This window comes from Medicago sativa, chromosome 1 (genome assembly GCF_051527215.1).
Source record: "Medicago sativa cultivar Bolivia chromosome 1, Bolivia_mono, whole genome shotgun sequence".
NCBI lineage: Eukaryota > Viridiplantae > Streptophyta > Magnoliopsida > Fabales > Fabaceae > Medicago > Medicago sativa.
This window is the reverse complement of record NC_140749.1, coordinates 65,877,638-65,898,806: the sequence shown is the minus strand read 5'-3', so window position 1 is coordinate 65,898,806 and position 21,169 is coordinate 65,877,638. Positions and strand designations below refer to the sequence as shown.

General features: G+C 33.4%; 1 protein-coding gene across 2 annotated transcripts; it reads right to left on the bottom strand.

Moving 5' to 3' along the window:
• Nucleotides 1-152: 152 nt before the first annotated feature.
• Nucleotides 153-7,229, bottom strand: MCCA (methylcrotonyl-CoA carboxylase alpha chain). Of its 2 annotated transcripts, XM_085729177.1 has the most exons (16): nt 6,847-7,229; nt 6,654-6,775; nt 6,072-6,219; nt 5,441-5,578; nt 5,105-5,200; nt 4,964-5,023; nt 4,011-4,103; nt 3,819-3,930; nt 2,989-3,090; nt 2,713-2,849; nt 2,144-2,378; nt 1,897-2,063; nt 1,687-1,803; nt 1,306-1,548; nt 1,113-1,208; nt 153-425 (listed from the first exon to the last, which is right to left on the bottom strand). In XM_085729177.1, the coding sequence occupies exons 1-16, from the start codon at nt 7,192-7,194 to the stop codon at nt 417-419; spliced, it is 2,223 nt and encodes a 740-aa protein (XP_085585303.1). In that variant the 5' UTR covers nt 7,195-7,229; the 3' UTR covers nt 153-416. The 2 variants fall into 2 exon arrangements, with proteins under 2 accessions (XP_085585303.1, XP_085585310.1); XM_085729184.1 differs by lacking the exon at nt 153-425 and having other exon boundaries at nt 1,043-1,208.
• Between the last annotated feature and the right edge of the window lie 13,940 nt (nt 7,230-21,169).

Here is a 21,169-nt window from a genome sequence, read left to right as displayed (position 1 = left end):
AGTAATCATGCATCTTGGATTTGCAGTTGGCATATCGTTTCTACTAGTGCATAATTTGAAGTGCTAAATTTCATCTTATAAGGAAAGCCAAGAAAGAGAAGAAATAGAGATCTACTGAAAGCGCAGGAAAATACTCATTATGGAAGACTATCTAAAACTGAAGCAATTACTAGCTTTGTTATTATTAATAACTGGAGGAACTGATTGCATTATTCTATTTCATTCATTGTAACTTGACAATTGGGTTACATAGATTTTTCAACAAGTAATCAATCTGCAGGCGTTGTTTATTCATCTGCGTAAGCAGCATATGTATTCTCTGTAGAAGCTCACATGATTGCTTCACTTTTAACCATCCATCCAGAATCAGGTCCCTGTTCAAAAACTCTTGCCTGAAGTTGTACTCCTGTATAATTTTATTGATCCTGCCCAAACACAACTCTCAATATGGTTTGAAATGATTACACTACTGATGACCTAAGAGGTGTGAACATGGAAACAAAAGACACGAAGATACAATAAAATTTAAAGTGCCCTGTTAGAGTTCGAAATTATAATCAAACACGTATTAGACATGAACACGGTTAATATTTTTGAGTTTCATGTTTCAGAGAAGATGACCAATGTGTTTATTGGATACAGTAACCTAACAAGGTATTTCACAAAACCATAAATTAAACGGATATATGGTTTGTACCTTCTCTATATTTTTCAAGATAAACTAAATGGCAAAATTCAAATATACAAACCTGAGTTGTATAATGTCAACTTGAAGAAACAAATTAACAAATTTAGTAATGCCGAAGAATAAAAAAAATGATTGGAAGTACTATGTGAATGAGCGGAAAAAATATATTTGAACACAGTCCAGATAAATTGTCATTTTTATCGGCACTTTGGTAACCTAATCTTTTACTCTTTCTTTTTAAACAAGCAGACTTTTACGTATTAAAAATCATATTTACAAAATGAAGTAAACATCAAATAAGAATGAAGTGAATAAAGTTATTGATAGACATCCATGCATTGATATAGTGAAGTAAAATAAAAAACAACTAGTATTATATCCAGACCATGACCAATGTGAAGAATAGAAAAGGTAATTATCTAACCTTTACATCGAAGAGAACACTACCATCAGAAACCTGTTCACCCACTGTAACTTGTAGCCCGTGTACATAGCCAGATGATGGTGCCTTTACAACATGCTAGAGAAAAAGCAAAACAATGTTGGTTATAGCCTCCTAAATAGATAAACAAAGACACCAAAGAGAGAAATTTACAACATTTACAAAGAAGCTATACCTCCATCTTCATCGCTTCTAATACTAACACGGGTTGTCCCACCTCTACTCTAGTCTCGTTCTTCACTAGAACCTTAACCACCAAGCCTGCCATGGGTGCCACAACAGCTCCTCGAGGAACGCCAGATGATTCGGATTTTGGTTTATGTTGGGATTCCTCAACCTCAGACAACTTGAGGCCTATTTTCTCTTTGAAATAATGATGAAAGGACCCTTGCCAAATATGAATATGCTTCATTTGCTCCTGAATCCCAAGGGAAGGCAATCAATAGAATATCAAGAATTTTATGTTTGACAAGAAAGAGAATTCGGCAGCAATTTTGTGTTACTAAATCAATCTACATACACTCCAAAATCATCTATGCAAAGGAAGGCGAAATACCTTCGAGTATACAGCAAGGTTAACATCGTTGATTACACCATCAGCTTCAACTCTAAAATCATGATCTTTTACATATGTTGCTTTAACTTCTAAACCAGGACTTCCATTTTCATTTGTCTGAAAGTATACAATACCATCTTTAGTCAACTATTTGAGAATTTGTTGCACAATAAAATGTGGAAAAAATTACTGTTTCATGTTAGGAGATACCTCAATCAGGTACCTCCCATCAGGCAGGTAAGTGATGGTAAGCTTCAAGATCTTTGAACTACCACTATCATACTCATTATCCCACTCAAGTTCTATTGTACGCTTGGCTTGATGATGGACTCTGAAAGGCGGCGAATTATACCATATAGGGTGTAAGCTGCTGCCACCTGAACATAGTGGCAGATGTAAATACCAAGGAAAAGCAAACAAAAACAACTCAGAACATTAAACAGGAATGAAACAATACCAGGGGGGTTTCTAGCAGATACGAAATGTTCTTTCTCAATGAGACATGCAGCTACAAGGGATGCACTGCGCCTAGCAGCTTCATATGCTTCTTTTGCAGACTCTGAATTTGTAGCATCCACAAAGAGATCTTCCTTGTAATTATCAATAAAATGAGTCTCCACATTGCCATTTTCAAATGCCCGGTGATTAGCGAGCTTTAGAAGAAAGTTGACATTAGTTGGTAGACCTGCAACCTGTGCAAGAATATATTAGAAGTTTACGCATGGAGCATGATTTCTAAAAGATGGAATGCTGCTAGAAATATAGTTGATTTAAGATTACATGAATTTCTTTCTTCTATGGGAACTGGTCGGAAATGCCCAACTTTCTTACATATCTAGTACTATTCCACCCTACATTGTCAACCCTTGGCCCCAAAGATAACAAATACAGAGACTAACAAAGGGCAAGTTGTATGACTATGACATGTCAATACGAGAAAGCAGACATTTTACTAACTAAGCCTCACTCATAATCATGATTACATCAAATTACCTATAGCAAGATCAACACAAAATTCAAGTATACCTGAAAATTTGTCAAACTATCCTTCAGTTTGACCAATGCTGCAGCACGATTTTCTCCCTGCACTACAAGCTTAGCAATCATTGGATCATAGTGCATGCTAACAGCATCTCCTTCTTTAACCCCAGTATCCACCCGGACTGCCAAGATAGTAAATTTTCAGTTAGTAAAAAAAAATGTAAAGTATCTTGGAGTTTCATGTTCTTCCAACAGCAGAAAGTAGGATAAATTTTCGGATTGACCATAAATTAACTACTAGGCTAACTTTGCACAACTGACCCCCTGATGAGACTGGAACGTGATAATGGTGCAGTACTCCAGTTGCTGGAAGAAATCCTTTTGGAACATTTTCAGCATAGATTCGAGCTTCAAAAGCATGACCTGCTCCCACAACATATAATTATAATATAGATAAACTTCAAAGTATAGGCATAACAGACATAATTTCACACACATTCTCACAATAGTATAATAAAAATAAATAATTAACAAGCTCAACTGATGACTTATACAACATTCTATATGATCTCATTTTCAGAAAAAACAGTTCTTTTTGTCATTTTTAAGTAAGTTTCAGTGGATGCCGCTGAGAAGACTCCAGCAATTAGTCATAAATACTAAATAGTAGTAAGAATTTTTTTTCCCAAGCGAAGTATTTGTCAAAAACTCAAAATTTAGGAGGGATACTAATACTCGACTTCCAAGCACCCCACTAATACAGAAAATTTTGTTCTTAAACTGATGTTTTGATTGTTTTCTCTGTTGTGTCTATTAGGTTTTTACATTGGGCCTAACTCATCCTTACAAAACCGGCTTGTAAGGTGAGGGATGTCACTCTTTATAGACTCTTAACAATAGTCCTATCTTTTGTATGTGAGACTTGGGTTTTTCCCAATAGTATCTCGGGGGAACCTAATCAAATTAAGAATATAGTTAACTCACCACAGATCTGTAGAACTGTCAACTTTAGTTCATTAAGTTTTTAATATGGAATTAGGCAAAGTCAACCTAAAAAGTCCCTAACCCACACACTAAATAAACAGGAGGGGAACTAGGATATTAACCCCCACCCACCACCAAAAGAAAAGAGACGGGAAAAACTGAATCACCTAATATTGGTATTTGTGATTGACTCAGTGGAAGAGGATCTCCATTCGCAACATGTATTTGCCATTCAACAAGATCTTGACCAACAATCATCTCTGTGACAGGATGCTCAACCTGTACTAACATGCCCCCGTGTTATACTTAGGTAAGCCACAATTCTAGGACAAAATGACAGTAAATATCAATCCAGGCACCTGAAGACGGGTATTCATCTCCATAAAGTAAAACTGGCCAGAGACCGTATCAACTATAAACTCCACTGTCCCAGCATTATAATAGTTAACTGCCTTCAGCCATCAGAAAGAAACAAGAAATCAGTACATGCTATTGAATATAATGAAGATCTTCAAACCACATGAAGTTATGAGATAAGCAAAAGGTAACCGCACCTTATTACTCAAAAATATTTTAATAAAGACTACTTTTTATTATTTACTGTTTAAAATTAATTAAATAAGGAAAGGCATGTGCATGAGTTTAGCACAACAAAAACCACATAACCATACCTGATGCTCAACAACACGCAGAAAAATTAAAGCATAAAAATTAAAGCCAAACATAGTCATAAAACTGCCATAGAATCAGTTAATATGGCAAAACAGAACTAAACAGAAACCTAAAAGTAGCACTGAAATGATTGAATGAAACAAAATCAGAAGTAATGACTACAAGGGTGCAGAGCCAAGGGTCTTCAAAGGAAGATAAGCCTCTGTCACAGTCCAAATTAGGTAGTTCTCCCTCTACCCCCTCATGCCACACTAACCTCCTTTCGTCACACTTTTCTTCTTTCTTAACACACCCTCTACACTCTACTAGGCTTCTAACTTTGCTCACTTCTGAAATACAGTTCCTAAAAGATACCATATAACTATTTATAAATTGCATAAATAACTAAACATTATTGCTAAAACTTAACATGGGACTTCCTTGTTAAAAAATTTAAGCATAGAATTTTAATATTCTGTGATGTTCTCATCTTAAGCATTGAAAGCGTAGAAAAGAAACTAATCCAGCCATGAATACAACTTATCTAAAACTTTTCATTCTTGAAAGAAGTCAAAGAACTTCAGATCCTTCAAAGATTAATGAAGCAACTACAAGTGGCTGAGAAAATACTGATTAGCCTTTTGAAACTAAAGGACCTTACCTTTGCTGCAGAAACAGCCGCTTGACCCAAGTGTGCACGAAACTCGGCAGAAATGTTTGGCTGCAAATGTGTAACTACAAATTCACAACTCCAGTAAAACTTTTAAAAACTAATATTTAGGCGGTGCAATGTAAGTCTTACTGCTGGAGCTTCTTCAATAATTTTTTGGTGTCTTCTCTGCACACTGCAGTCTCTTTCATTTAAATGCAGAACATTCCCATGCTTATCCCCAAATATCTACGATTTCAAACAGAAAATAATCTGTTATAACTTATGAGCTCATGTCCAAGACAAATGGATATTTTTGTATTGATGGTCACTATTTGAATTCCATTGTTCCTGTTAAGTTCTGAAGAACTGAAAAAGTCCTAGGACTATATTTTGAGACACTTTAAATTTTTCAGAAGAAAAGTAAGCAGCAAATGAAGCTTCTTGGAAAAATGGTAGCAGGATGAGTGATAAAAGCAATATAATTACTTGGACTTCTATGTGCCTCGGTTGAGTAATATACTTCTCCAGCAAAATTGTGTTGACACCAAAAGAAGCAGCTGCTTCACGTTGTGCTGCAAGGAATGATTCAGCAAATTCATCTGGAGTGTGCACAATCCTCATACCCTACAATATTCACATTGTACAAAATTTCAATAGAATGAAACCGTAACCTCATGAACAACAACGATTGTCTTTATTGATCTCTTTCTTATCTGTTTTGACAATAAACGAAATGTGCAATTCTTAGAACAGATTTTCAACTCTTAAACATGTAGGAACCTAAAGTGTAGCCACACATTATAATAACGATACTCATCATACTATAACCAATGAATGAAGACAGGATGAATAAGGTTGACAGAATCATAACTGCGCCATGAAATCAGCAATCCAAGAAGAGAACATAGAACAAGGTGAAACCCTACAATGTATTGGACTAAATGCGCAAAGAATTTTCCAAAATGGCCAAACTGCCCAAACACATTCATTCAGTACTATGATAATCATTCATCCAGGTCAGAGAGTAAATTGAGTATAAAAGAAAGAAGAGTAGCACATCTTTGAATCAAAGGATCATGAAAGGGAGCAAATATATGAAGGTAGCACTAGGAAGCACCTTTCCTCCTCCTCCATGAGTTGGCTTTATGAGGACCGGATACCCAATTTGATCCGCCTCCAACTTCATTTTATCAATATCTTGTTCATCCCCATGATATCCAGGCACAAGCGGCACCCCTGCAGCCCCCATTATTCTCTTCGATGCACTGATTAATTCATTCCAACAAAATAGAGATCAGCAATAATGCCTCACACAGACACAAACACGTAGACCTCCGAATAATTTAAAAAGATGAAAGTGATTGTAACCATATATATATACCAGACACGTAACTAAAATTGATAGATGCCATGGAGGAGATATAATATACACAAACTATAAAATGAAATTATATTTGACACCAGGAAAGTGTTTTTACTTCAGTGCAACTGTTTTACATCACTTATATAGAGATCACTTATATGAACTGTTTTACAGACAACTCACTTTTAACTAAAATCAATCTTACTGAATCATTTTTTATCGCGGCAGAACCAAAGTTACACTGACTAACAAACTAACTAACTATTAACTAATGACATTACATCTACAATATGAAGTGTGGGTACTACATAGCATATCTCTAACTGATAATGATACCTCTTGTCTCCCATGTCTCGGATAGCGGACGCCGGAGGTCCAATAAACGCAATACCATTATCTTCACAAAGTTGAGCAAAATCAGCACTCTCCGATAAAAATCCATATCCAGGATGAATAGCCTAATCAATCAATCATCACAATCACAAAACAAACCGAATTGAAGTTGAAAATCTCAACAATCAGTACCTACCTGAGCACCAGAACGCAAAGCAGCATCAAGAATGGAAGAAGAGTTGAGGTAACTGAGACGAGCTGGCGGAGGACCGATGCGAAAGGCTTCATCGGAAGATGCGACGTGGAGGGAGTTTCTATCGGCGTCGCTGTAAACAGCGACGGTGCGAATTCCGAGTCGTTTTGCGGTTCTGGTGATTCTGCATGCTATTTCGCCTCTGTTTGCTATTAGAATCTTTTCAATTCGTTCTTTTTTCTTTGGTTCCGATGAGAATTCACGTGCACGCACGTGAGGGTTTGAGTGTGTGAGGTTGAATTTGTTCTTAGTGGCATTTCGACGGAGTAAGAAGAATGTGGAAGAAGACATGATGAAATGTTACATAGTGTTGAGGAAACGAGTAAATATACGAATATATGAATTTTGATTTATTTTAGGACAATGAATCTGACTAAGTGTTTTGATCATTGACGCAACTCAACTCAACTCAACTCAATGTCGTGTTGATGATAAGTGTGATGAGTTGTAATGAAATATTTTATGTAATCTTACATGGATAAGGACGATATTGCCAAATCATGGGAGTGAGAAATGCAAAAATGGAGGAAAAGGGGAAAATGTAAAGGGAAAAAAAAAAGTAAATCTTAGTATTAAATTTTCAAATTGGTCTACGACTCTGTTAATAACTCAAAATGATTTCTGTCTTTGTTAAACATTTTTTAGATTGGTTCCCGACTCTATTAGTTGTTTTGTATTTTAAGTCATTAACGTACTAAATAAGATCCAAAAGTCATTATGGTGTTGGCCACTAAATAATATTCAAAAGACATTGAACCATTACCACTCAAAATACAAAACAACTAATAGAGTCAGGGACCAATCTGAGAAACATTTGACAAAGACAAGGACCGTTTTGAGTTATTAATATAGTCATGAACCAATTTGAGAATTTGCTACAAAGACAGAGACCAATTTAATGGTTTACTCAGAAGAAAAAAAAACTGAACTTAAAGGTATTAAAAAAGTTATGAGATCTAACCCTCAAAAAAAATTGTTTAAAGAGTTAAGAGTGTGATTGGATAAAATAATTTAGAATTTTGAGCAATTTAAATGAATTGTATTCATTTTTAAATGTTTTTGTTTAGATAGATTAATAAAATATTTCATTTTTGGACCAAATTTAAAAATTAAAAAATAAGAGTCAATTTGCAATTTTTAAATATTTTGAGGGGTCAATTTATTAATTTTTGTAAATTTTGAAGGTCAATCTTAAAAATATAGGAGCCAATTTGTAACTTTCTAAAAATTTATAGGGATCAATATGAAAATTTTGAAAAATATGAGGACCAACTTACAAAAGTTATTTGAAATTCATAACATTTAGGTTGATATTATTCTTTTTCAACAAATTTCATCTATAATAAAATCTGAACTTATTTCAATGAAATTGTTTGAAAATTCATCATTACTCATTTTCAACAATTTCACACTTGATATCCAACTAAATATTCCTAACATTTAGGTGTTATTTGAATTTAGTTGATTATTCCTAGACCGAAATCATGGTAAACAACTATATATTGTGATTGGTACTATAATTTTTTTTTTTGTTTTTCGAAAATTTAGGTGGGTTGGATTCCATAAGTTTACCAGGAAATGAGCAGACATTAAGGTACAATGAATGATAACATAGATATTTATATATCATCTATTAAAGAGACTCTTATAATAGCAGCGAAAACTGTATATCTTGTAAATGAGTCAACTTCTTATATAATAAAAATGATGAGTGGTTATTTAAAAAATAAGAAAGATTAGCTTTATTATTTGTTTTTCATTATTTAAAGTATTGGATTGGATTGGATAATCATTCCCTGTGCTCTTTGGTCGTTTGCTTAATAAGCATACAGTCAGAGCTAATCCTTCTCATGTGTGTCTTGTTTAAATGTCGTTTTAGGGGGGTGTAATGCTTACTTGAAAACAGGCCGGAAATTATTGGGCTTTATTTGAGAAGGTCCATTTATTGAAGCAGCTACTACAGCAGTACAATTCAACGGGGCCGTTACTTTTCCCACCCCTATGAGCTTCTCGTGCGCTCTATTCGGATTTTAAAATCCGAAACATTTCAACATGTTCTTGAAAGTTTTGTGGGGTTTTTATGCAGTTTGGATTTTAGAATCCAAACTGCATAGGGCGCGTGAGAAACTCATAAGGTGGAAAAAGAAACAGTCTTAAAAATGAATATATCAATTATCTATTCATTCATTTGATAAAAGGCTTAAATGCATTTCTTATTCAAATATCACCATTTTGAGATTTTTGACTAAACTTTTTTAAGCAATTTTGACCTCTTATAGTTTTTCTTTTGTAGTTTTATCGTTCCCACCATTTTTTTTTCAAATTTATGCTAAAGTTACATATTGATCGTTACTTTTAAGGAGAATGATTGTACCTTAAACCATGCTAGCTATAGAACTTTGGTACATCAATTGAGGTTACCTCAGCATAAATTTGGTGAGACACTACCAAGTATGGTGAAGAATTCAAGTAATATAAATTTTTAAATAATTTCCAACTGAGTTCTTAAATTAGTAACTTTAAAGACATAATAAAAATTATTTGAAAGCTGATGGTTTAAGTAAAAAAAGTATCCATAATAACTAAGTTTTATACACATTTGCTCAAACTTTAACTTTACTCCGAAAGTTAGCACAATTTTTTTTTACCGAAAACATTTCCCTCTTACAAACGTGGCGTATAAAGGAACTGTTGCAACAAGAAGAAATTATATATGTGACGGATTAGAGAGGGAAAGGATATAAAGGCGTGCACATGGAGTGGTACCCTTGAAGGAACATAAAACAGTTGTTGGAAATGTATGGTCCACTATAATGTCCTTAGCAAATAATCATGTTTGAACATCACAACATGATAAGAATTAAAGGATTCGATGAGTTTTCTGCTTTTGTTATCTTCCACGTTTGGGAATAGAGATAGAGACATCATATCTTCCTCCCATTGCACTATGGACAACATGTACACTATATAATGTCTTGAAAATTTGGCATGACATGATGACTTTACAGTCCCTCCATCCCTATCTCTAATAATAATGAAACAAACAATTAGTTATCCAAGTTTGTATCTATCTTCCTCGGACTCATATAAGGAGGACCCCAAGGATAACCATTCTTTATGTATGGTAGTGAAATACTTGTTTGAAAAAACCTTCTAATAAGTTAAAACAAATGTTGAATACACCACACGGTGTATATATGTAATTTCAATGTAATAAATTAACATATAGTATATCCGATGCATGTACCACGGTTTGATAAAATATATGTTGATTGAAAAAACAAATGTTTATTATATAGTAGATGGAGTAAAATGCAAACTTGAGTCACTTTAATAGAAGTTTCAAAAGATTAATGGGTTTCTAATCTTTTCTCATTGCCATCAATTGTTATGATGATACGATGAGTATGACGTTTTGTTTTTACTTTGACCTCAATGGACATGGCCTGCATGGTACTCCTTTGTACTACAATGAGTAACATTTATAAATTAAGAAATGACCATAAATGTTTTTTTAATTTTTTTATCAAATTAATTACATCAAGTATTGATGTATTCATTATTATCATAAAAACATATTAACTTGAGATTGATAGTGCAAATTAGAAAGTATACTTGAAATCATCAACAAAAGAATAGAGTATACTTAAAAAAGATTATTATCCATTGAAAATGACACTGATTTTGAGAGAGGCTAAGTCGTGACCTATGACAAGACTCCTAGATAGATTTTGGCGCATCTATAGGCTCTTCCAAGATCTGGTTTAAGTTCAAGTAGTCTGTCTTGTTCCAGTCACCTCTTGATACTTAGGGATGTAACTCATATCAAACAAACATTTTCCATTCTTATACCCTCTCGGTTTCAGTGAACTATAGCATTAAAAATAAAAGTGATCAAGTTTTACTTTCAAAATTTTTGAGTTAAAACTGTTTGTTTGAAAGAAACACGAAGATATAGCTTTATATATCTTAAGAAAAGAATATCATAACCTCGTTATGTTAAACCATAAGAAGAAGTTTAATTTAGCTCATGATGAGCTTAACCATAAAGACGGAGATGAAATGAAACATAAATGAAAACATGAAAAGTTAAATTGATAGATAATAGAGAGTTATTGAAAGATTACACTCCAACTAGGAAAGAGGTGCGCTTGAAGCATCACTTAAGTAATTCTAACTCTAAATCACTAAGAACTAGCACTCAAGCTCATCTATGAAAAAGATGAGATGGAGTGAGAACTCTAGTGATTGCTAACCATATTTGGAACTTGGCCGCTCAATTCACAAAGGTAAAATTCATGACGTCCATTGGCACTGACATGTGGTTGTCCTTTTATAGTATATGGTCAACCATTAGAAGCTGTACCCTTTGGTCATTTCTCCTATGAGTTGTCCTTGTCTTATCCTTTCAACATCATGCATATTCTTTATTCCTTGTACTGCCAATCATTAGCGCCACCTCAAAGAACTTATTCATTAAGTAATGATAAAATGGGTCCCATGAGTTCGTACTATTGTACGACCCTGCTGAAGATCCGGTGTGCTACATCTTCAGCTTCACGATGTAGCTTCCAAGATCTCCAGAGCAATTCCCCACCTTATTCCATCAAACATCTAAAACAAGCATTACTAGTCCAAAATGATTAAATAACACTAAAAACTAATTAAAACCATAAAATCTTAAATAGTTATTGATTAGATTCTTTAGGTCATGCAATCACTCAATTTATCATAGATTATGGAGGATAAGTGTAATGTGATAACCTACAATTTTATCGGTTATCAATAATCTAGAAATCGCCATTCGGGATCGGTCGAATAATCTATTGCTTTGCATTTTGTCTTTCTTTATTTGTGTTATCGATAAAGAAACCACAGTTTAACTTTGTTAGTTGCGATGAAGAATCATCTTGCAGCTTCGATGCCGACATCGAAGATTGCTACTATTTCATCTTTAATGTGGTACTTTATCTTTAGACGAACTGTCAAAGAGAGCACTCATAATTCTACTAATGTGGGTATTGCTACAATGCAGTTATGAAGGGACTTGTAGTCCACTGTCATAAATTGTACCTTTATGATTCTCATCGACTTTCTTTCTTCGAAAGTGACGAGCAACTATGCATATCCCATATGGGCGATTGATGGATCTGTTGAAACCTTGTAGGTTTGATCTCATATACGGTATAAGATTTTTGTTTGTCTGAGATAGATCTTATGAAACAAATCAGAGTACATGATATCGCAAGAACTCCCTTGTGCTCATGAACAAGTTGTTCGCCACTTTCATGTTTGTAGGAAAATTGTTAAATCTTCGAGTCTTGTTATTGCCATGGCCACTTGAAAACCTTTATCCTTGCTTTCTTCGTTATTTTCTTTAGTCGTTATCATGGTAATGTTAGTCACCTTTCTTGATCGTGGCAGATCAAATCGGTTCTTCCTTTCCATAGTGGAGTCTCTCCTTTTGTATTACCTCATGTTTCCTCCTAATATGAGGATTTTGATTTCCTTTTTGAGATGAATGAAATCGTCATTGTTTTGCGTGTGGCACTTGTGAAACATGTAATATTTACTTTTGTCCACTCATGCTTTCTCTGATATGGGTTTTTGGAATTTGATCTATACTTCCTTGAATTCTGCAACAACACATTCTGCAAGGATATACTATCTAAATGAGGGCGAGGAGTCTACTCGCTAAAACGGCCAATGAGTCATTAACTTTCTTTCTAAGGCTGGTCTTTGCTGTATTTTTCTTGATTGTTCCTCTTCAATGACTCAACTTTGGGATCATATCCTTTTTCTGGACTTCTGAACCTCCACTACACAATTTTTTTTCTTCATACCTTATGCATGTCTATACTTTGTTTAGGAAATCATTCAAGTTCCTCGGCTCATCGACGCCAATTGTTTGGGCAAAGTCGCTTCCACGACGAAGGCCTCTCATCAACAAATGCATTTTCATCCTCTCATCGGTTCTTCAAACTTGGATGATCTCCTTATCGAATCGTTCAATGTAATCTTGAAACGACTGATTTTTACCTTGAAAGATGGTTTCTAGGGTTGCAACTGTCTTATGTTGTCATCCCGATGTTGTCAAATGGGAGGTGAATTGTCTGCATAATTATTCTGAAGAGCTGATAAATTCTTGGCGAAGGATTTTATATAAGGTCATTGGGCCCTTCCTCAAAGTGGTGACCAACAACTTGCACTTCATATCGCCTCAAACATTCATGCAGTCGAGGATTACTTCAATGTTTTTTATGTGCTCATATGGATCAACAGTTCCATCATATGAGTCCATCAAGGGTGGTTTCCGTCCGATGGGGATGCAACCATTTTATATCCTTTAGGTGAATGGTTCTCGGGGGTAATTTTTTTTTTGCGTCATCGAGATGGTTAGACATGGAGTAACAACGTTGATGCCTCGGTTTTTGATAGTGTCTTCACGAGGACTTTTGAGGTTGTACCACTTTAGAGGGTTGTGGGGATCTAGATCTCTCAACTTTGTGATTGCGGTGAAGTAATTTCGTTTCGGCGACAATTTGATCACACCGAACGTTAACTCTGGGCAGCGGCGCTCGGTCGCACTATTGATTGATGCCTTTCCACTTGTCAAAGACACTGGTTATGGTCTTTGATGATGCGATTACGTTTCTGGACGACTTGTACAAGATTGTTCATGATATACTTCATTCTTATTATAGATGGTGGCAGTGAGACTTCCGACAAAGGTGGTGCTCTTTTCTGCTTAGGAGTTTTAATCACAGATGGAAAAGCAGCCCTTTCCTTCATCAAGATTGATGTGGTGAACCATGCTTTTGGGGAAATTTTGCTTCTAATGGTATATTTTTGGATTTTTGGAAAAAATTTATCATTGAAAGAAAAAGATGTGGAAACTAAATTCCCACTGATGGCAACATTGTTCTTGGTTGATCATAAGAACGACGCCTGACGATCTTTACATTGTTGATTGCAAGTTGAGGGTACTTGCTAACCCTTTGACCCTCAAGTTAGTAAGAGAACAAAAATGGAAGGTTTGAGTTAAAATGAATTAGACCCAATAGGACAACAAAATGCCCCTTTTATAGGTGAGAGCGCAGGGTGCAGATCCTCTCCATTTGGGTAAAAAAAATGGCAATCTCAATTTCCATTCATAAGAACATGACATGTGGAAAAGTAAGATATCAATGGCTCACATTTATTTTGAACACATACTCCCATAAATTTAAAAAAAATATATCATTTTAGAAACAAAAAAATCATGCGACCCTTCTTTGTCCGCTCAACAACCACACTTTTCTTCTTCAATTTATCCCTTCTTCATTGGCACGGTGACCTTCACATGTTTCCGTCACTGTTGTAGCACAATTCAATCTTAATCTCTTTAAACAAGACACTGGGTTTACTGGTAAAAGCTTTAAAATTCAATCTTAATCTATTTAAACTCTTGTTATAATTCTTTCATGAATTGTATCTACAGCCTCACAACTTTATGGTTTTTTTGTTAGATTATTCATAAATCTTTAACCAATTTGAGTGGGTATAGGTTTAACATGAGATGGGAGGGAATCGGCGACGACAACAAGATCCCGACCCTCTACTACGGTGGCGCGATGACGAGTCAGCACAGCGACAACAACACTATGACGATGATGGGTTGTTAACAATGACAGTGGCGTTGTGTTATAGCAACAACCTCACGAACTTAAGAATCTTTCCAGGTTCTGCAAGGCTGAAGTCAAAATGAGAGAGAAAGAGGAGGGCGTGATTTCTAAGTTTGTTAATTAATTAAAATAAAATAATTCATGAAATAAACTATAACCGTTGATGTTTGATTTTCCTCGTGTTGTGTTTTTATAAATGGAAATTGAGATTGCAATTTCTTACCCAAATAGAGAGGATATGCACCTGAGAGCGCAAAGCCTCATGAAATCAAGGGAGAGGAGCCGTTGGAAAGCGGTTACGGATGGCGTGGTCCCGTAACCGTCGAATTTTAGTCCATTATGGAGGGTAGGAGGCAATAAAGTTAAATTCATTTGAGGAGTTCACAAACAATTTTACATGTTGAAAGCACAAGATATCTGATCATGTGAACATAATACTACTACTGTTTCGTTAGTACCGGTCACACATAAAAGAGTAATGATGTTTTGACATCCATTTGATGACAACTTTGTTTTTCTCACTTTTTATTGGTCAAAAACAATGGAGAGAGAAAAAGGAAGAGAGAGGATAACAACATCATGTGAGTATGAGAGAGAAAATTGTCTAAAAATTATCAAAAAGTGGTTGTCAAAATATCATTTTTCCACATGAAAATAGATCACCGGCCGCAGCATTTGACTTTAGTCACGACACCAATTTAGTCACGACACCAACAGTGACTAATAATAGGTACTATAACTATCAAGAGCCATCCCCCAGGTCACTGTCTCGTCATCCCCTAGCAAAGACCAATTCCTACCAGTATTTATTTAATTTCCCAAACAAGTGTCATCGATTTTCCTCACATGATTTTCAATCATGAATTTTTTTAATAATTTTCCGTCAATTTATTTTAATAATCTATTGTATAAAAACTTTTTGCATCTTTCTAATTTTGAGTTTTTAATGCACATGTTAGAGATCTTAGAATATAAATTTTACATTAAAAATAGGGAAATGCTAACCAGTGATCCCAAGCACTGGTTAAGCATATTAAAAAAAAAATATAGTAGTTAATGCATTAAAATTGTGTAATTAATTTATAAAATTTCAAAAACAGTTTTCTTTTATGATAATAATTTTCTTTTTTGGTATGCTTAACCGGTGCCTCGGAAGCACCGGTTAGCATGACCCTTAAAAATATAATATTTTTTTTTTGGTACAATAAAAATATAATATTTAACTTGTATAATTAATTACGATTTTTAGAGGGATGTATTGGATTAGGATTCTATGAGATTTTAAAAGACTTTTTAATTATGAAAAAGTCTTGTGGTATTCAATCAAGACTTTTTGCAACTTAAAAAAAGTCTTGTGGTATTCAATCAAGACTCTTTGTCATTTTAAAAAAGTCTTGAGGTATTCAATCAAGACTTTTCATCCCTTAAAAAAAGTCTCATGGTATTCAAAATCATTCAAATTTCGAAGGATTGTTTAATAAATTGGATTTTGATGGATTTTGTGGGATTTTGTAGTGTAATTTTAATAAGAAAAAGTCTTTCATGAAAAGATGAGATTTCTTGGGATTGTTTTTCATTTAAAAGTTACTATCTCTTTCTTCTCCCTTCTCTCTCTCTCCCCTCCCCCCTCTCTCCTTTCTCTCTTCGTCTCTCTATCTCTCCATTCTCTCTCTCTCTCTCTCTCTCTCTCTCTCTCTCTCTCTCTCTCCCCTCTCTCCCTCCCTCCTCTATTCTCTCTCTCTCACCTCTCTTAGAAAAACTCAAACGACTTCTCTAATTTCAAACACAAAATGAGGGCTGGCACAATATTTTTTTTTTGAAAGATTTGTAAGGGCTGTCATAATTTTAAATATGTACAATTGAATTTTGTGGGAATAACATTTTTAACAAATAAAAAATGTGTATGGAGAATAATGTGTTAAGAGTGTTTTTCAGTCCCTTAAAATCTTATAGAATCAATAAAATCCTTAAAATTTTAAAATCAATAGTAAAAGAATTTTTTATTGGTTTTATTTTTCTTTATTCAAACACTAGAATTTATTTGTTCATTATTTTTATCATTCACACTTGTAAGTTTGTTCTTTTTTTCCCTAAAATTCATTGAATCCTTTAAAATTTTAAAATCCCATAAAATCCTTTGAAATCCTTAAAAGTCAATGTGATAAATCCATTAAAATCTTGAGTGTATAAAGTCTTTTACATAAAAAGTCTTTTAAAATCTCACAGAATCAATACAATCTCACACAGTCTTTTAAAATCTTAAAGACTTTTTTTATTAAAATAGTCTTTTAAAATCCTAATCCAATACACCCCCCTTAATTTTGTTTTACATGGATAAAATTCTACGGAGACTACTCCAAATTTGTTTTCGCTTATAGTAATGGTAATGATTACGTATCCAACACCATCCCTAATAATCACGGATCAAGCACCGGCCAGATTTGTTAATTGCGGCTATTCTTTAACAATTGAGTCTATTCTTTAATTTTTTGAAGGAACAGTGGTCGTATTTATAAAAAAAAATATACTACAAAAAAAAAGTGTCTCTTTTAATGGTAATTCATACATCAATAATTGAGTCTTTTTTTTTGTTGAAGGAATCAATAATTGAGTCTTATAATTTAACTTGATTTGAATTATAATTATAAACTATACATAAATATATAATGAAATTAAAATTGGTCAAGAAAGTAGAAACTTAAAAGAGAACTGACATGTAAATTAGTCTAAGGTTTTTTGATAAATAAGGTTAGTCTATTTTTATTTTTTTTTTAGAGAAAAGTTAGTCTAAGGTTGAAAGTTCTTACGTAATATAATAATGGATAATATATCATATATTTTTTTTTGTCAAAAAATGTTTTAATTTTGACTCAATAAATGACGGATGTTAAATAGAAGAAAATTAAGTATTAATTGATTAAATGAAGAAAATAAATCATTTTATCTGATAATTGTAATTAAGTATTAATTGATTAAACTTTTATAAAAAAAATGTCCGTAAAGATATGGTTTCTTTATTAATTGTACTCTATTTAACTCTATTTAACCGTACTTTAGTTAAACAAACTACAATTAATAAAGATGTTTTAGTAAATAATATATTAATGCTATCATTCAAATCAATTCAAGTAACCACCTCCTTAAAAACACCCAAATACAACACTTAATCTCATATGGATGGAATAGTAAGAAGTAGCAACCATGTCTTATGTATCTAGTGTAACACCCCGTTTTCCCAACGTAAAAATTTCTTAATAAAATCAGAGTTTTTCTTCACAAAACGGAATGTCACATTTCTTAAAAATCATAAATGGAATAAATAAATATTTATCCTTCAAATTCAATCAACAAATTATTTAATATCTCGCAGCGGAATTAATTCAACATCTAAAATAGTCTTTGGCACGCAGGCCTCATCATAAAAGTCTCATAAATCTTAGTTCAAAAATAATTCTTAAACTTCAAAAACAATACGTAAAGGAACAGAAAATAGTATTAAAATCCCCATCCCGTTACGTATCAGAGCATCCTAGACACGATGTGAGGAGTCTACTCACGAACACAGCTAGTCTTTATTACCTGCACATTACCCACGGTCGAGGCAACATATACGCAGAAGGGGTGAGATTTCTCAAACAATAATATTAAGCTTATAAATCATAAATTACATTTAACAACATAAACATCTTATAATTTAACAACTATAATTAAATACATAAACATCATCATTCATCTTAGCAAAATATCATCATATAGCAGTCACAGTCATCGTCACATATCATCATACTAAAAGACATCACAAGGCAATTCGTTAAAACATCACAACTTAACAACTTGACTTGACAATGCATCTAGACTCGACTATGCAACTCTTAACGTCTTAAACCATCTCGAATCATCATGAAATGCAAATGCATGTGGTACCATTTTAGGGCATAAGCCCTCATCGTCGTGGTTGAGCAAAAGCTCCATCGTCATGGTTGAGCAAAAGCTCCATCGTCGTGTTTGAGCAAAAGCTCCAGGGCATGAGCCCTCATCTTTAAATGAGTATGCATGGACTCAACATCTTACGTCTTAGAAACTTCATGAACATCTATGACATCTTAACATCTTGACAACATAACATCTTAACAACTTGATGACTTCATAACGACTCGACGACTTAACAAACTCTTTGACTTAGACCGACACTTACAACTTTATGACATTAATGGTCAACAACAGCAAACAGCAACAAGTGCAGCATATAACAACTTTTATATAACACATCTTTAAATCACACAACTTCAAATAACATATCTTTATATAACACACCTTTAATTCACACAACTTCAAATAGCACATCTTTAGATGACTCGACAATTACACATCTTTTTCACATCATCATTAAATCATACATCTTCAAATAACACATTAATACACATAATATAATATCACATCAAATCAAACATCACAATCATACTATAAGTCAATTATTCAATTTTAAATCAAGCAAAAACTGACATTTTCATATATAGAAAATGATGCTAAAACTGATTCACGTATACCAAATAAATTTTTAAATAGAAGAAAAGAAAATCTAAAATCAATGGTTTTCTAAAACAAAAGAAACAAATCTTTATAAGAATAAACAACCAATTCTAGAATCCGTATTTCAAGAAAAATTAGAAGAAGCCAATCCTTATTTTTATAACGACAAACTGTATTGGCTATAATAGTGTTTAAAGGCCATGAATGGTATATACTCGTAGCTAAAGAAGACTGTTAATCCTAATTGCATAATGAAGGACACCATGATAGATAGATAAACAAAAATATATATATTCCTAAGAGCTCATCTAATGGATGTATTGAAGAAATTCAAAATACAACTATCATATTACGGGACAATTCCTGGGCATTATATTATGAACCATTGCTTGGTCTTACTATCCGATATATATAGATATAAGGAGTATCAAATCTCGATGTCTTCAATTTTAAAACTTTTCTACATATTAATATATAAGAAGATGTATCTTTTTCATCTACAAACATATAAATATTGCTGACTTTTAAAATTTAAACAGTAGCAGAAATCTTAAATGGTATACATCGGTTTTCTAGTGCAATAAAATTACTTAAAATCAAACGTATAGTTCAGCAACATAAAAAAACAAGAATTTAATCATAGATTCATCAAATAAATAAAAAAAAATGAAAATTAACAACCCTTCACTACCCACATGTTCATACAACCCTTACGGTGAATAGAGACTCCCCCTTACATCAATTCAACGGGTTTTCATCACCTAATCATCAATTCTCACTCAAACCCTAATTCTCATAATCTTACAATACTCATCCTAAAACACGTTAGATGCAATCTAATGATCTACAGACTTAATATTAGTGAAAGATAGTCTCACCCTTACCTTAGATTGTTTTTCTGAAATCAAAAGCAGCGTTCTTCGTTCCTAGGGTTCTCTCTCTGAGTTTTCCACTTTCTCCTCTTTCTCCAAAAAGCGGTTTAACGTAAAAATTCTTTCTAACCTAAGCTTCCTTATTTATAATACTAATCACTCTTCCTAAATCTATTTAGGCCCAATAACTTATTCTTATTTCTATTCTAACCTTCAATTTTACTTACACTAATAATTCTCATATTCTAATAAATAATAGAATAATGCCACATAATAAAATACTAACACCTCATATATATAAATAAATCACATAAATAGATTCTAACTTAATAAAAAAATAATTAAATAAAAGGAGGGCGTTACAACTCTCCCCAACTTAAAAGAATTTCGTCCTCAAAATTCAGAGCATAAGAGAAAATGAATTTAATTATTGCTTAAATATCTTAAACAATATATAACACAATAGAACTTCAAACAATACACAAAAATCACATCAAAGTTAGTCAGTTAGACATGATCACGTAAAAAAACATAACTACTAACTAGAAAACATGACGACACGACACAACGACTCATCTACTTGGCCGGACGGACCGATCTGCTCTGATACCAATTGTAACACCCCGTTTTCCCAACGTAAAAATTTCTTAATAAAATCAGAGTTTTTCTTCACAAAACGGAATGTCACATTTCTTAAAAATCATAAATGGAATAAATAAATATTTATCCTTCAAATTCAATCAACAAATTATTTAATATCTCGCAGCGGAATTAATTCAACATCTAAAATAGTCTTTGGCACGCAGGCCTCATCATAAAAGTCTCATAAATCTTAGTTCAAAAATAATTCTTAAACTTCAAAAACAATACGTAAAGGAACAGAAAATAGTATTAAAATCCCCATCCCGTTACGTATCAGAGCATCCTAGACACGATGTGAGGAGTCTACTCACGAACACAGCTAGTCTTTATTACCTGCACATTACCCACGGTCGAGGCAACATATACGCAGAAGGGGTGAGATTTCTCAAACAATAATATTAAGCTTATAAATCATAAATTACATTTAACAACATAAACATCTTATAATTTAACAACTATAATTAAATACATAAACATCATCATTCATCTTAGCAAAATATCATCATATAGCAGTCACAGTCATCGTCACATATCATCATACTAAAAGACATCACAAGG

Bases quoted from the DNA above. Each gene is read 5' to 3' on its own strand.
- MCCA (XM_085729177.1), bottom strand. From the start codon at position 7,194: ATGTCTTCTTCCACATTCTTCTTACTCCGTCGAAATGCCACTAAGAAC. The intron at 2,379-2,712 runs GTATACTTGAAT...ATTCTTGCACAG, and splicing joins ATAGTTTGACAAATTTTCAG to GTTGCAGGTCTACCAACTAA. The intron at 1,549-1,686 runs GTATTTCGCCTT...CTTGGGATTCAG, and splicing joins ACCTTGCTGTATACTCGAAG to GAGCAAATGAAGCATATTCA.